Genomic DNA, 17723 nt, shown 5'->3' on the forward strand with positions numbered 1-17723 from the left:
TTGACTTTGACCTTAAATCAAGAAGGAAGTGACAGGGCTTTCTGGGAAAGCCTGATCAAGAAGCTGGGCATAACTGTACAGCTGCAGTACACCAATACTCTGCATACAATTTAATTATCATTATCTGTAGCAACAACCTTTAAGATAGTGCATTTTTTTGTTTGAAAGCTAATGTAAAAAAATAATTTTCTTGGTCACCAGAACAGAACAAAGCAGACTTTCCAAAACCCAGAATATAATGAAATTATTGAAAATTAATTGTCACAAAATTACACGTGGAGTACTTTTGCTGTACAGGCAACTCTGAAAAGTGGAGCACTCCTAAAGGTGAAGAAGAGCAGCCACACTAGTGCTGTCAAATATCTCAGCTGTGTATGGCTGTAGGGCGAATTTCAAAAGCACGTGTGTCACTACGTCCAGTTGCAGGTTGGCAGTAATTGGCAGCTAGCCTAACTGCTTACCTGCCATTAAAATCTATGCCTTTGTCGTTAATTCTAAATAGGGTCAATAAGTTGTTTTGGTCTGTCAGACCAGGTTCTGCTCTTAGCAGTAATATTAATGAACTGCAACTTTGTGAATGTCATGGGAGAGTGCTGCTGTCCAGACTCCTGCCCCTCTGCTAACTCGCAGGTCAGTCCTAGGGAACGACCCACTGTTAGTTTTCCCAAGGGACTGATTTCTTGTCTACAGTTCTATAGTTTAAAAAATCATATTTGTACTAGTCTAATGGATTTGTTAAATTGTCTCCATTTCATGGATTTGTAATAGCAAATGTGCTCTAATACATTTTTAATTAGTTGATGAAAGTTAGATTATTCATTTGAGATTATCTTTTGCGAAGCAGATGAAATTAGGTCAGGAATAATCAAACATTAGTTATTGAAGAAGATTTTACTGATAAGGTGTCTGCTGAGCATGTTATACTGCAGATATGTGATAGGGAAAATGAAATCTCCCTTTCTGTAACTTCAACTCCAAAACAGATAAACTGTGCCTAAATCACTTGCCTTATAGTCCTTAAGCATAAGCTGCAGGTGAGCTTTCCAAAGCAAATCCCATCTTTTTCATGTGAACTGTGTTTTTTAGAATTGGAGGAAACCTCCTTATCGACATTGACTTAACACAGAGATGCAAAAGGCTTATTCCATATATTTTTTCTGTGGTACTGCTTTAAGGAGTAGATACCTTTTAATTGCCTTACTTGTGTACAGAAACACAGTAGTTCAAGGTTTATTTAATATACAACTGACATTATAGCGGTATAAAACCGAGTAGTTTATAGTGGGCGGTAGTCTCTTTTATGGTACAAGATTGGTGGCAAACCCCCTTTTATTGCAAATACTGACAATAGATTTTAGTTTTGGGGTTACCACTTGTTGAGTCCCTTTGCTTTCACCTCAACTTCACTGCTGTTGGCTGTCCGTGCAGCTCTACGTTGTTGTTGGATTTCAAAAATCATCTGAGGAAAGATAGTGTGTCCTCCTTGATTTGTACATGAGGAATCATAGTACACATACATTAGCAAGGGATTAAAGAAGTTGGAATGGAAATGTCAAATATGAAGATTTTCTCTCGAGCAAAAAATCACCTGCTGTCCAGTAGGACAGCCACATAAAAAGCATTCAAGTATGAGCAATTTGGCTAAACCAGTGACAGAGAATTTAAAGTGTTTTCTGAACTGAAAACTGTTGTATTGGATAGCCAGAGAGCTGAGCCATCCCCAGGTGGACTTGGAAGCATCCAACCCAAATATGAAAAGGAGAGTTAGCTTCCAAAATAAATTATTAGGAGTAGACAAAGCCAAATATGTTTTCCCTCTTCTGCTTTTATATCAACAGATGATGGAAGTTACTTAGTTTATACTGAAAATGTTGGAATGTGATAGTCGAGCGGAGCTGTCACACCTGTGTTATGCTTTCCTGGTCGTCTAGACATTCCAGCCTCCGTTCATTCCTGCGGATCTGAATCCATCACCTGTGCTTAATACTTATGTCTGTTGAAAAAAGTAAATACTCCTCCAAATGGTGTGTCATGTACATGCTCTTCTAACTTCAAACAGGCCTTTAATTCTCTTGGGTTATGTGAAGTATATTGGTGTCAAGATAGAAAGATTACTTTCAAGGAACCAGGTGTTCATTCTCTGAGATTTTTTTTTTTATAGACCTACCCATACATCTCCTGCTGTTTTCAGCTACATCAGAGTGAGGAAGCGTGTATTTTTGACTATGGTACTGCAAGCTTTTCAAACGTGTCTCTGAAGGATGCTATCCAATTTGCTGTAATGATTGTCCGTTTATATGTCCTTCTTTGTTGCAATATGGCTTGCAACAGCTAACTCAATTTCCTTCTCTTGAAAATTATTTTTATTCCATCTTCGAAAAGATAAATTTATTCTTTGTACTTGAGACATTGATACCACAGTTCACTCCTCTTTTCCATACCTCAGTCATCTGTCATCTTTCCAAAGCTTCAAAACTCTCACGAGAGTGCAATGCACGTCAGATTTGAGAAGAGTGCTGTCTCAGTAAGATTGACCTGATGGGGAAAATTCCCTTCTTCTTTTCTTCTCCTCCCCTTTCACCCAAAATGACTCCTTCAGGAAACATCCAATCCTCCTATAGCTCAGCGGATCAAAGTGCTGTATTGTTGGATCTTAATCATACATGAACGGCTCCAGAAGGGATCAGACCTCTCTTTGTTCATTAGAGGCTTCTAGGCCGAAACCAGTACCAGCAGCCGTAAAGGAAATATGTAAACCTCTGTTTGGTCATTCAGTGAACAATGTCACTCTAGGCTTGACCTCCACTTCTTTGCACAAACTTCTTTCTGCAGGAAGGTGACTAGATCATGGTCCTAAAATATATTGCTAGCAATTGTACAGCAAGGGATTTTTTTTTTCTTCTGTTTGATGTCCCTCTACTAATTTTTCTCCTCGCAGTTTCCTGCTTCTGAATATCTTCAGCTTTAAGTACAAACTAGGATTCAAAATGTTCCAGAATTTTCTGTATCAGATAGAGGCATGGTCTATATCATTGTGGTATCACAATGTCTTGCAATCTGTAGTGTTTTTTTAAATAAACAAATAACCCCACAAACTGGTGTTAGCTGGGAAAGGTGTTGTTGCCCTCTACTCTCCCCTCTGATTTGGAAGGATGCCTGTTGTGAGGTTAGTAGCATGCAGCCAAGCCCAGTGCACTATGGAGAGGTCTGAACAGTAGCTATTTCTAGCAGTACAAAGAAATAGCTTTAAAATATGTTTGAATGGGCAATGGGTAATTGAATTAAATAGTACTATTCCCTCACAAAGAGTACTTATAAGAAGCAATCTAAAAGCTTTTTGAATTGTGCCTGTTACGTTGTTATTTCCAACAGGCAACTCCTGTTTTACTCCCTCTCCCTTCGCCTCATTTTTCCATGCAGTCAATCATTCACTTGTATATATTGTTCAGTTTGCACAGGTGTGTGATTACAAATGAACTTGAGTCTAACTTGCAGTGGTAAAAATGTACTATGCACATGTATGAGCCAATACCAAAGTATAAGACCATAGATGTTTTTTTCTTCCTGCAAAATGGGTTTCTGTTGCACTGGATGTGTATGTATTTCCACACATTGGGACTGGTAATAGGTAGATGAACTGTTCGTGAAAAAAAATTACTTGACCAAGTGTTTTTACTTCTTTATAGCCCATCAAGATGTTGGTAGTGCTTAATGAGGCGAAACAGTACTGGATATGACATTAACAAGACGTATTTCTCCTCTTGCTTCAGTTGGGCATTTTTGTGCAGCCATTTTAATGATAATGTCACTTTACCTTTTTATATGATACAAATTGAGATGTTTTTCTTGCATGTAGACTAACGTAGTTGATAGCTAAAGGCAATCCTGTATCTTTCTTACACTGTTGTATCAAGCGTGAGTAAATTACATAACTGATAATAAACTTACTGTCATCGCTGAATGTTAGTAGTGAAAGGAGTGCAGAGAATGAGAAGTTGCATGTCATCCAGGGTATTTGTGCACAAACACAAGTGGTGGTGTTTATTGGGTTATCTGTCTGTTACTGCCATGCTTTAAAATGTCATCCAGTGAAGAAGGAAAACCAAATGACTTAGCTGATCAATCATATACTGTGGATAATGAAAAGCAAATAATTGAACTATGCATGTTTACCCTTTAGGTTAGAAAATCCATTGTGCAAGGCAAATGACTGAGTGTGTTCACAGAAATAAGGATTGGTTTATATATGACTTGTGAGTGTACAGGCTATATTAGTGGAACAGTATAACTTCAAATATAGTTTCATTGGCTTTTTATCTTCATATGCTCTATCCATAAACACAGACACGGCTAAAAGGGAAGGAACTTAGTGTTTTAACTAACACGGTAAAATTCACAAAATTCACATATGTTAACCTTTAATAAAAAATGGAATATACAAATCCTACTGGAAGCATTATGGTGTTGCATGTGTTTTGTATAAAATAAGCAGAACTGCTCTCTCCCCTCCCCCAAGAATAGCTGAAGATCCGATCAGACCACCAGCCAGTGGAATTTTTTTATAGGATCCAGTTGTACTTGTTTGTCCTGCAATTGTCTTTAATCTAAACCCAGTTGATTACATTTATACCTTATTTTTACTGATAGATCCTGTTAATACATTTTAACTCTCATCAAGGGAACAAATGAACCATTTTTTGTTTCCTGAGACAAATGTCACTGTTTCACCTTGATTTTTCTGAGCATTGTCCACTTTTCAGTATGTTCTGCTTCAAGCACCGTCAAGTCCATTTGCAGATTTGTCCTTTCTAGTTGGCAAACATCAAGCTGATACACTACCAGCTGGGCTGGAACTTTTTTCTTTTAATATGATGTCATTTCTGCTGTGATGGATTAGACATCTTTAGAAGCAGGATGTTTTATTGCTTGTAAGTCATCTAAAGCCATTTTATGTGGTTGATCTCTTCACACCTCTCTCTACTTCCCCTCTCCAATTCCTGTTGCACTGCCTGTGGTCTGACTGACATGATGATGACACTGTCCTTTCTATTAATCTGTCTACAACTGGGCTTATAAAACAGCGTGGCTGGTGGCACTCTTTACTGGATGTTGAGTAAACTGCTGTACAATGTGCAAATACTTCTTTATTCAAAGTCTGAGAATTTGATTCTTCTCCAAAACAGTTTTGCAGTAGGCAGCATAGTATCTTTTCCAGCTTTTCTGGAGCAATGTATAAAACACTTTTTTTGTTGTATTGATTTTTAAAATAACTATTGTTACTGCTTCATCTTGTAATAAGGTCGTTTCTTTTTTGAGAGGACAGTTGGATATGTTCCATTAGTAAGATTTCAAATTTTAGCTGTTACCAAGTAGACTTTTTTTGGTTTAAGTCACTAAAGCATCTGTGAATTATTAGCAACATGCCCTGATTAATTTTAAACCAACAGAACCATTTTCCAGTTATGGAAGCAAACATAAAACATTACTTTGCAAATTCTAGTCTGTTCAGTAACCCTCGCATGGTCTATGTGTCCATATTTATAGTACCATGCTAAACATTCAAATCTAAAATGTTATTGAAGAACATATTTTTAGTTTTGGAATTTTTTAAATACATTCAACTCCATGACCTCCTTGCAACGGTTTCTTCTTTTTCTTTGAAATCTGGACCACTGTAAAGTTGAAAACTGAGTCCCTGAGCTGGAGATTGAGGAATATTCAGTAGCCTGTTGCTAGTTATCCCCTTCTCATGCCACCCGCTGCCTAAAAGGCATAACAAAATAATAATACTAAATCTAACTGGAAGTGTCAGGTGTAAAACCACAATATAGTGCTACTTTCACACTATAGAAAAATAGCAGCTCAGATTTATTTCTGGTGCTTATGGCTGAAAGATGTTCTATTTGTTGTTTTATTGTCTTTGTACTACTTTGGAGCTGCACAGGCTGTGGTGGAATAACACTAGATCCTATACCATACATATTGGCATAGAAATGGCAGAATAGTTTAATCGCATTAAACCTTTCTATTACTGCCCTACAAATGACTATTTGTTCTGATGAGTTTGTCATTCAAGTAACCCTTGACCTCATAAAATATTAAACTCGTACTGAAACCTACGCTTTATAATGCCAGATTTTTTTCCTATTTTCAGTTTATGCAGTTAACTTGTATCAGGTTTAAAAATAATGCTTTAAGAGAATCAATTTCATGGTGAATACATCTAGTCAAACAAGTCATTTAAACAACATCTTACTCGTGTGTAGCAGACCGTTTTACAAGTAACTGAGAGTTTTACAAGCCTGTATTTCAGACGGGATAATTGGTTGTTTCTTATATATGAGTTTGGGACTTAAACTCGTTAACTTCAATATACAGAACCTTTCCTGGCCTGGTAAGGAGTACTTAGTTAAGGTCTTTTTAGCTGTAGTTATATTTAATAGTTCATTATCAAGAAGTGGTAAAATGGTGCAAATTTTGAGTACGTTCTCAAAAAGCTATCGCTATATATTATAACCTTTTAGCTTGTCACTGGTGGTCAGCAAACTTATGATATGGTGATTTCTAATGTAAAGAAAACTCAATGAGTAATTGCAAATGTGCAGAATTAAGACTGATCTTGAGCACCAGAACCCCAAAATTTAAAGAGGTGATTATACCTTCGTTAGACCACAATTTTGAATAGGTAGGTTACTCAGAGAGTTGACTGGAGAGTGCTTAGAAAAATCTGTTGCGTTAAGATATTTCAGTGAACTGAAAGTAATCTTCTCATCTTCTTAAAAAAATAATGTCAGCTGTATATTCACTATATACAATTTCCTTTCCAGTGAGAAGCTTAGCCCAGGTGTAACGCTAGGACCTGTTGGTAAAACTGCAAGTCAGATTCAGAGGTAGAGGGAAGGAGCTGCCTGTCAACCTGCAGAACCTGGGTTTCCCTTTCTGCTGGAATCACTTGACAAATACCTGCTTTTGTTTTTCATTGATACAATCATGAGAACTGGGGCATCACCAGGACATAATCTTACTGCCTTCAGGTGCTTTTCTTCAGAAATAATCTGGCTTTTCAGTGACATCATTAAGGCACTCCACAGTCAAGTGTACAAAGGCAAGCCTTAATTCACTTAATCAAAGTAACAATACTTTTACAGATCCTGTTTTAAGCATCTTCGTTATTATTAGTAGTAGTCCTCCTTCAAGGAGGCCATAAATTTTATAGATGCTGTCTGTCTGCCCTAGAATTCAGGCATTCTTTGGAGAAGAGTGTGGTTTCTTTGGGTATGGGGTTTTTTTATGTAAAGGTTGATACCCTGCCTGAGATATCAGTGGATCTTTCTTCTTTTATGTATATGCAACTCTTAGTTTACTACCTATTATTTCACCTTTTTCCTTGGAGTGTGGGTCAGGATAATGTAAGGCAAGTGGTATCTTGCTGTGGTTAGTGAAGAATATTAATTATTCTTTTGCTTGTCCCTTCCCATGGGACCTTTTTTCTAAAAGACTTCTCAGACAGGTAGAACTCCCTGCTGCAGCCTACAGTAATGGAATGAATAACACTGGAGCTTGGAAAAAGAGAGATTCTAGTCTATTACCTGTAAGTTCAAGAGTCAAAAGAATCATACAGTTCTTCAGCATCGCATTGTATTCACCCATCTTCTCCAAGTCCTTCTGGTCATCCCTGGCTTTTCCAGCATCATTGCTGCAAACCTCTGCATTAGTTCAGTAATACTGCTTCCCAATACTGGAAATAGTTCGTTACCTGGCTTAAAATGTCCTCTCTCATTGTAAAGTGCTCCTTTTTTTCCCCATCTATGATTGTTCATGCATTTCCTGTCATTTTAGAAGTAGTCACAAGTTGATTTTGCACATGGGTGTTCTCTATACCCCTGTATACAGGACTGTGTCTGATTTGAGCTGTGTAATTTTCCTCTTGGTATTCTTGTGCTTTATGATCTGGAAGCTGTGAGGGGCCTTACTCAAGCGAGGTCCTAGTCACAGAGCATGAAAGTGTTTCTGCCATATTTCTAGGTGCAGAGTTATTAAGTATCAAGAAATGGAGCTAAGTCTGGAGCTGCCTGGATTGCTAGTTTAAAGAGTGGCTTGCTGTGAGTTTGGAAGCATTGGCGCTTCCAGAGGCCTGGACCTAGAAAACCCAAAGCACAGATTTGCCTCCTCTAACCACAGGGCAAGGAGAAAACCCTCAGAAACAGCTCCCACAGAAGTCCCTGGTGCTGGAGGAACTGGGAGGTCACAGAGCCCATGGTGGTCTGGCAGCCAGGAGCTAAAGCTGGGAGTGGCAGGGTCTCTGGGAGCATTTTTTGCTTCAGAAAAATTGTATGTTAACTTTTTCCAAAATGGATTTATTTCAAGGTGTCTGCTTTTGAACCAGAAATAGTTAACTGCAGTTAATTTCTCTGTACCTGGTACGGAACAAGTGAAATAGGCACGACTGCTGTCTGATCTTCTGTGCATGAGAGCACGCATCTCATAGAACCGCAGCTACTGCTGAAAAAATTGCTTTTCTCTTGTGTTCATACTGGCTGTTGGCTTGGAATGGTTTCAGCAGTGTAAATGTGGGGAACCAACCACAAAGCCCTTAGAAATCCTGTTCTTTGCTGTTGATACAAGAATACATGTCCATACAGTGTTTTGGTGCTTTGCAGACGTGGGTACAGTACACAGATGTTATTTATTCAAGTGCTAGATTTATATACATGTTCAGGCAAACGCAGATGAATCATCACATATGCATCTCTCCAGCAAATACTGTTTAACTGTTATCTGAACAGAAAACATGCCATTTGCAGAAGGGATGTCATAATAAGGATTGATCTTTGGACTTCTCATTATTCTAAAGGTTATTTTGACACTCAACAACACAGGTAAACTTTTTTTGGGGGGGGGATAAAAACTCAGCACTTGTGTACCTGTGTCTCAGGTTTTGTTACTAGTTGAAACCACAATCTTTAGTTAAAGCTAGCATATTTTGCTGCTGAAATCAGCGTACTCTGTTGTTAGTATTATATTCTGAAGTAAACCATGAATATGTGCAATCTATTTAAAAAAAAAATGCTACAAAAATTCTGCAAGGCTCTGAAAGATCTGCTTAAAGGTCTTGAGTGTTGAGTTTCTACTAGTTATTTGTATTCCCTAGATTATTTAACTGAAGATGTAACAAAAAAACAAACCTTAGTGAGAGAAAGTAGAGGAGATGAGTGGTGGTATAGTAAAAGCTTTTAATAGATTTATTCTAAAATTATCTTTGGATAGGCTTTTTTTTTTTTTTAACAGATTAGGGCAATAATAGTAATTTAAACAAATTATCCTAAGTTTAAATTGATCTTAAATTCAATCAGTTATTTTTGGTATATCTTAAGAATGTATTTGGATATGCTAAGAATACACTTATATAGAAAATTGTCCTTATATGTAGTAACTTGGCATTTTTGTGTCGGGGGGGGGGGGGGGAGTGATTTTTAGATGTCCTCCAAATAGTCTACTTTAACCAGGGCTAATTTTCAGCATTACTCTTTAGGATTTTATATTCTAACACTAACTGTAAGTCCGTAGCTGTCAGACAGTGTCTGTTGCAACCCAAAGTACTTCAGAAAGCACTTTTACCCACTTCAGAAGTGGGTAAAAGAGAAAGCAATAGGAGCAGTAACTTAAAGAGTTAGTTGTAGTCTTGTATTAAATCTGATGTCTGATTTCCACTTCTGATTAATTCTTTGGAATAAATTAAAGAAATAAATCTGTAGATGTTAAAGCAAAACATTTTACTGTGCTTTCATTGCACGCATTTTTGTACAATGCCTCCTTCTCTATTCTCATTGTTTCACTTGTCATTCAAGAAGGGATGCTGTTTTGCTCACTCTGGGGTTGGATACTGTGAGCCCTTGTCTTGTTTGTCCAGCCCAGCACTGGTTGTATGCATCTTCATCCGGAAGTCTGGTTTTCTCTAGACAGATATGCTGCTGCCATTCTCGTGTTATCTCTATGTCTTCCAGTTGTAGAAAAAGCACATGCTTATATAAACAGAATATGACAGGTGAATGAGAATGGAAGGCAAAGTACAGGTGTATGATTTTGGCAGCTACCCGATTCTTACTATTTATTTTAAACAAATTAACAGAACGTAACCAAAGTAGTCTAATACACCATAGTACGTTGCTGTGTGGTAAAGACTTGCATAAAAAGAGCTGATAGATGCTAGTAGCTTAGCTCAAAACCTATCTTTGCTTCCATCCACATATGTGCAAATCTCAGTAGCACTTTTGCAACCTCAGCAGTTTTCTGTCCTCACCCTCATCCGTCTTATTTGTCCCAGACCCATTATAACATGACCATATGTATCTGTATAAAAAAAATACTTATCCATTTAAAAAATCTTCCACTCTCTCCATCCTGATAGATGATGCAATATTTTATATTTTACGGTAAGCACCCCTGTGTATTCATCTTCCAGCTCTCTAGCTCACTCCACTTTTTCTTGTCTCACACTTGCATTTGCCAGTACTGTGTGCTCTCTGTTTGGAACAGCGTGCCTATGCTGATTTGCCAGGCATCCTGTTTCTTCATTCATAACAGTTAGGTATCTTCTTTAAAATAAATTTATTTCAGCAATCTGAAAAGTGTAGTGTCTTGTGGCCACTGGAGATAACACAGGTGGAAAAGTGCATCTGTTCCACAAAGCACTGTGTAAGTTATTTTATGGAATATGTGTATAAGTGAGTGTATTCCTCTTTGTAAAGACTTACGAGCCAAAAATATCAGCCAGGTCTATTACAAAGCTAAGTACAAAGCTGAGTTGGAAGTGTTTCAGGTAATCTTTTGTAAAAAGCAAAATTAAAAAAAAAAAAATGTTGGAAAGCTGTACAAACTAGAAATACTAATTTGTAAAGCATTCACCACTACCTGTGAGGAGATGTACAAAAAGGTTCTGATGGTTTTGAAATCTTATCTAAAGAATTTGCTTACCCTGCCATCACACAGAAATACTGAAGAAGACAGTCTTGGGTGTTCTTTTGGTTTTGCTTCAGCAGGCCATATTTTAAAAACCAGAAAAAAGCAGCTCAGTTACATAATTCTGATTATCATAATATGAACTTAATTGATTCATTGCAAATTTTTACCATTGCACAGACAGAGTTTGGATTCAGTGGCACATAAAAGTCAGCTGGCACTGTAATATTTAGCTTCAAAGAACTAGAATTTGAGAGCATTTCTATGGTTCAACCTCAACTGGCGTTCCTGGGAATAGCCCCGTGCATAGGTTGCTCCAGAACACAGCATATCACCGTTCTTTCCCGTCAGCTGAGGCACTTCCATTGCCCTCCCTGTTGCATAAAAGGAGTCAATAAATATGAGGTATAGGTGTTTTAGGAGGAGTGCTTATGAGACACAGGTGCATTACAAGGATCCCTCTAGACATAGATGCGATCACTGTTACGAAGAAGCATAGAAGCAGGCACATGTGAAGTATCTTTTCAGGAGGATATGAAGTGTCTCTGTAGGAAGAATAAACGTTATGAAACTTCTGCTGACAGTTTTGCACGTTAGAGCAGCTGTTCTGGTCAGACAAGAGGTCCTTTTCAGCCAAGTGGGTTGTCAGATAAACAGGTTTCTAGCAGTTTTTTAGGGAAAAGCATGAAAGTGTTAACTCCTGTACAACAGTGGATTGAGCTCTTTGATTTAAGATGAAGCGGCTACCACCCACTCTTATAAATCACTATACTCAGAACAGGACCAGCAGAAAATCATGTGTAGCAGCTCAAGAGGCTGTGCAGTTTGCAGTCCAGCACACTAACATAAACTAGAGTGGTTTTCAGTTTACTTTTTAGCATCAGTGGTGATTTAAGCAATGGGTTCCACTCTATGGTTAGTAGGTCAACATTTGTGGTTTCTATTTAATTTGCCAGAATTTCCTTTCTTTTGTTTTCTGTTTTCCTTTTTTAGACTTGACTTCTTTTACCTCTAATGCCATCCTTTTCCTTATTGCAACTCTTGAAAGATTTTTTGTTTCTTTTAAAGTCTGCTGTGGCAGTATAAATACACTCTGAGCCTCTAATTATGGTATTTTTTTCTATGCCACCTGCAAGCATTTTACCTTTTTAGCTGCACAGTTAATTTTCTTTAAGTTACTCATTTTATGTAGTTTCCCTTTTTAAAACTTAATGCTATGTGATGGACTTCTGGCTTTTTCTTTTCTCCAAAGATACTGAATTTGCGCATGCTTTGGTCACTGTTATAGGCAGCTCGTATGTTGTTCACAGACTCAGCAATCAAAACTGCCTCTCTCTCCTGCATCTTCTAAACAGTTGCCTCAAAAGGCAGATTTTTATGATGTCTGAAAATGTAATCTCAGCCTCACAACTCAATGAAACTTTCACAATGTGAATATGGGGAACCCCCATCTCCCATTATCACTGCATTTCTTGTCCATGCAGATTTGGAATAGATGAATGAACCATTTCTTGTGGTTAATACACGGATTCAGCAAATGAGGTAATTTCATTTTAATTGATACCTCCACCAGTCACCCTCTTGCAGTAGTACTTGCTTAATCCTGTAAAAGTCTTTGAAAAATTTAGACTAGTGGGGACACTGACATGACTGTGCAGCCTTTGATTAGATATAATATACATGTGTTGTTACAAATTTTTTTCCCCAGTAAAATTGTTCAGTAAAACAGCAATGGATGAAAAAATATTTTGTCCATTAAATTCTCCAAATACAGCCTGGTAATGTAAGTGACTACCTGAGTTTTGTATTTGTTTACAGCAGATTAATCAGAGTGGGTTGGAAGCCTTTTTGTGTTGGTGAAATTTGGTATTAAAATTTTGAATTTGAATGAAAAATAATACTTTCAATCAGCTTTTTTTCATGTTGAGTAATAGAAATGACTGTATTCATATATTACAGTATCTAAGTTTTTCTACACATCTTATATTCATGTGTGTTGTGAACTGGCTAAATGAGGTTCAGTAATAGAACATATAAAAGCTTTCAGCAGGGCCTGGTTACTCAGCTTACATATACTAATTTAGTAACATCAGTTCCATGCTGCTATGCTAATTTACACCAGCTGAGGTTCTGGGCAGCAATCCTTTTATTGTGTCTTGACTTTTCTAGCATGTAGGTTAAGCAACATTTGATAACCATATGCTTAGTGTATTGTACTAGTAGAATAGGACTTAGAAGGTGGAGTGTGGGAAGAGTGGGAATAATTGCAAACGTGTATTGTTAGACTTTATTGACTTCAGAATGTGGCATAAATACAATATCAGCTTCTCTATAAAACAAGGCCCCCATGTGGAGTCAAGACATACGGTGAGATCCTGTAAAATAGTGGTAAAGAAGTAATTATGTGGATTTTATTAATTGTATTTTCTTCTAAGGTTGTATCTTAAAAATTTAGCAATCCCAAAGTAAACACTTAAAAATGCAAAGCCAGTATGTAAATGCACGTCTAATGTGTCAGACATCTGAAGCATGTTTGAGTCTTTATATTTTGATTCAGCATCCATGAACAGGCAGAAAGCTTTTCACCATTTATGCAAGAGGGGAAGACAAAAGAGCTTCTCTTAGGAACTCACCCCTTTTGTGCTAGTGCAATTGAAGGGAGCTGTAAAATAGTTACTGCTGATTATCTGATTATGCAAGAGCTACCTAGGTGGGTGAGTATTCAGAGAATTTCAGCTTCCTTTGGATAGTTTGGTGATTAGTGTGCATCCTCTTAGGAAATCTGGTAGGGAACAAGTCTGAATGATGGTCATCGGGGCAGAAAGCAACTAGAGAAACGAAAGCGGATGGAGAGCTGGGAGCATTCCAGTGGAAAACTCAACTGTATAAACAGTGTCGGGCGTCTGATTGCGTCGGTCTATTTTCATGTAGTTGTTTCATCTCTTGCATGTAAAAAAGGGTTCCTTTTTAAGTCTAAAAAACCTTACTTGCTTTTAGAACTGAATTACATCTTCTGAGTTAAAGGAGGGAGAAGTTATAGTACATTGGATATTATTTGTGTCTGCAAACTTCTTTCTGGAAGTTTCAAAGTCGTAGAGCCTGCTTGCAAAGCTCTAGGCTTTAGCAAACTCCCTTGTGGTGTGAAGCTGAAATGAGGAAATATAGTAACATACCACACAGTGTCCCTTGGGTTGTGGAAAATCACTTCTGTGCTACTTCTGGTTTAATTATTTATTATTTGTAAGCCAATTAGTGTTGTTTTTCTATATTTGGATTAGAGACAAGTCATCTAGCAAATCTTTTTTTCTCTGTAGGTGTGAACAAAATAGCTGTTACTAATGTGAATACAAGCAGTTGTGCTTTCATGCCATTATCAAAACTTCCCATTTCAAAAGCTACTGCTTAACGATCACTTTAATTTCAGCATTCATCTAGGGCCTGTTAATGCAGATACTCTGAACTGTTCCTTAGGTGTGGAAAATGATGACAGCACACTGCTGATTTTGTTACGTTTTAATTACACACCTAGAAATAGAAAAAATAAATTTTAATCAATGTTGGGCATCCAAATAAATAATTCATCTGCAAAATTTGTTTCACTTAATCAATTGATGCTGTTTTACTGCTGAAATAGAAATTCTATCTTGGCATCTGCAGTCACTGAAATATAGCTTCAAGTCATTGTGTTTTTCTTGGCTAGAGGCTGCCTTGATAAGCAATGTCCTATTTGCCCACAAACGCACAAGACTCAGTGCCAGTCTGCTTACTGCCATCATTTCCTTATGTATGTGTTTCTAGATATTTAATGCTTTTAAACTCAAGTACTCTCCTTATGATGTAATGATCTTTTCCTAATCATTTCTTCATATGGTATAGCCTTAATTCAAGAAGCTATGTAAATAAGATTGCAGACAGACTTCAGTGAGCGCAAGGGGCTGATGGCAATAGTTTTCCAGTAGAGGGGGTGTGGTGGACATCCTCTGGGTCTGGGTCCGAAACATCTCAAATTACTCAGCCATATTTGTCAGCTTAACACCAGCAGGTTGCTCTATAAGCTAGCTGCACTGACACCTTGCTTTGTTATGCTTCTGTGCAGCTTTTATTTCCTCCCTGTATTTAGCAGTCAAGGAGGCTGTTGCTGAAACAGGCAAGAGAGCTTTCTTACCCTGCTTCTCTAGTACTATGATCGGTGCCATTAATTCAATATATTAATGGGGGTAAATTCAATTTGATGTCACTTCAGCTGCTAGAGACATTGCAATATATCCCTTACAGAGATTAGTATTTAGGTTCTGATCACATATAACCATGCTAACATATCAGATATAATATGGCACTGAGGTAGCAATGCTGAAAAGTAGGTATGCTGATATTAAAATACTGGTTGTTGAACTCCTGTTTGTTTCAACTTGTATGTTTTGTGAAATTTGTTTGAGGGGAAGTTAATGTCAAGTACCGCACATCATTTTCAAATGTTTGCAGGTTGTTATTGATACGATTGAGCTTTGCTGGAAAGAGATTTTAGAAGTTTTCACCTGTATCTTAGCTGGGGAAGCAGAAGTTCTCATCTCAAAACCACCATTTTTTTTCTGATATTTGTTACTAAACACTCTGCTCGAAATTTTTTTCTAAAAAACCCTCCTGCCACATTGTCATGGTTGAATTCTGATTTATGTGAGTTGATACAACTACAGTCAGTTTCTTTTATTAGAATACATTACGAGATAAACAAAACTGTTATGCAGGCACTATAAGAGCTGCATAGAGATGTTGCAGCTTGTTTGGGCTTTTGAAGCCTTTTTTTTTTTCTTTCTTTTGGTTTTTTTATTCCCCCTGCACATGGAGCCTTACACGGTGTGGCTCCAGTTGCCTGTCTAGGGCCTCTACTGCCTATGACAATACGAGTAACTGTTCCTGTTGTTGTGCATATTTGTGGCACAGTTTGTGATAAAAGAAAAGTAAGAATATTTTTCTTACTTTCTTACATTCTTATAAGGAACAAGAATGTGCAAACTAAGTCAGGACTAAATATTTCTGTTGGTATGTTGACAATAGCAAGTACTGAAGGATATAATTTTGGATGTAAAAACTAAATGTCTATTTTAGCAAGTCAAAGATGAGTAGACTCTTGGATCAAATAGTACTGGATTAAATACTATCAAAGACTAAAATTTTGATGAAAACAGCAATCTGTGGACCAAAATAACCTGCAGACTGCTGTCTTCTAAAAGGCATCAAAAACGTATTTTGATATTGTACTTGCTATTTTGAAAAGTGATTGGAGTATACTACTAAATGAAAATCTTTTCTTTCTCAGTCTTTCTGTGGGTCTGTTTCTGCCTTGACAGTTGGTGTAATTAGTGTCAGTGATGATTGGTATTTCCAAGAAAATGCATCTTCCTCAGTTATTTTGTCAAGGCTTATAATCACCTGAAAACTTGCAATTCTATATTACATCATATTCTTATGCCTCTTTGCTGCATGGTTGCTGCAGAAGTAAAAATAGAATTAGTTTAATTAAAAGGTTTCCTTCTTTATAGGCATTATTAGGTATTGTTAGTAAGCAGCTGAAGTCTGCTGGAACGTGCTGGATTTTGAACTAAGATAATTGTAGAAAACCATCATGTCTCACGTATAATACTTATTACTAGCCTAATCACATTAGTGTGCTAGTCGTCTATGTTTAATTTTAGAAAAACTAACTGATGGAAGAATTTTAATTTTTCTAGTGTTCTCAAGGTCGTTAAGAAACCCTCTGCTATAGCTCACCTTTGACTGGAATGTTTAGGATTTGAACATTTTTGACAGTTCATTTGTGTAGTTAGAGTAGTCTGGTGACAAATTCTGCATATTAAGTGTTTACCAATCAGAGTATGATGAAACATACAGCTTTAACATTAAAATACAAACAACCTAAAATTTCTTAGTTAGTTTTGCTGTTTTGGCTATGTTTTTGAACACTTGTTTCATGTGCTTTGCTCTTTGCCTTAAGCCCGTATAATTCTTCCCTAGACCTCCCATGTTGTTAAATGTATGGGTAGAATGGTAGCTTCCAAGCAGGTCACTCACCCCTAAAGAAAACGCTTTCAGGTCACGTCATATAACCTGTATTATAAGAACAGCTGTGGGTAAGATTCTAAAAATGAGTATCCTTATCTTTTTACATGGGGTTTTTTGATGTTTTGTTTTGGTTTTTTTAGATGAGAGACAGAGAGTTGTCATAATATTAATACATTGGTCTCTTTTTTTTTTCTTAATAGATAAAAAAATATTTTGAACTTGAGCCACTTGCACGTGGAAAGCGCTGGATTCTTAAACCTTGCTCCTTGGATGATATGGAGGCAGTAAAAGACAGCTTCTCCCTTCTAATAAACTTGCTAGAAGAGAGAGACTTCGAACCTTCAAGAATGTGAAACGCAAGAGAGAAGAGTGGTTCTCCAGGCATCACTGTACCTGCACGTTCTGCTCACAGCTTAATTATGGTGTGGTATCAAGACTGTGCTGTGATACATTGTTCATACACAGTGCAGAATGTCCTTTTGTTAAAATAAATATTCTGTGAATCAGGTACACAACTATTTCTGGTTGTCTACACTACTGAAATAGGGAGTTCCTCTTTCTTTACCACTATTTCTGCACACTGCATGTTGCTTTCTTGCGTTGCGATCATCCTTGATAGGAAATTTTACACGCACAAAAATAACATAGTCTGTAAAGGAGGAATTCTACCTGCTACCTTGCGTTTTAAAAAATAACTAATGTCT

At 37.2% G+C, this 17723-nt stretch overlaps 1 protein-coding gene across 1 annotated transcript in view; it reads left to right on the forward strand.

Moving 5' to 3' along the window:
* ARL15 (ADP-ribosylation factor-like 15) overlaps window positions 1-17448 on the forward strand; it is a 181046-nt gene extending 163598 nt beyond the window's left edge. The window contains exon 5 of the mRNA XM_009326955.1: window positions 17220-17448. Within this exon, the coding sequence (XP_009325230.1) occupies window positions 17220-17372 (153 nt within the window). The 3' untranslated portion in view covers window positions 17373-17448. The remainder of the gene's footprint in view (window positions 1-17219) is intronic.
* Window positions 17449-17723: the final 275 nt, after the last annotated feature.

Source organism: Pygoscelis adeliae, unplaced genomic scaffold (assembly GCF_000699105.1).
Source record: "Pygoscelis adeliae isolate BGI_AS28 unplaced genomic scaffold, ASM69910v1 Scaffold116, whole genome shotgun sequence".
NCBI classification, from domain to species: Eukaryota; Metazoa; Chordata; class Aves; order Sphenisciformes; family Spheniscidae; genus Pygoscelis; species Pygoscelis adeliae.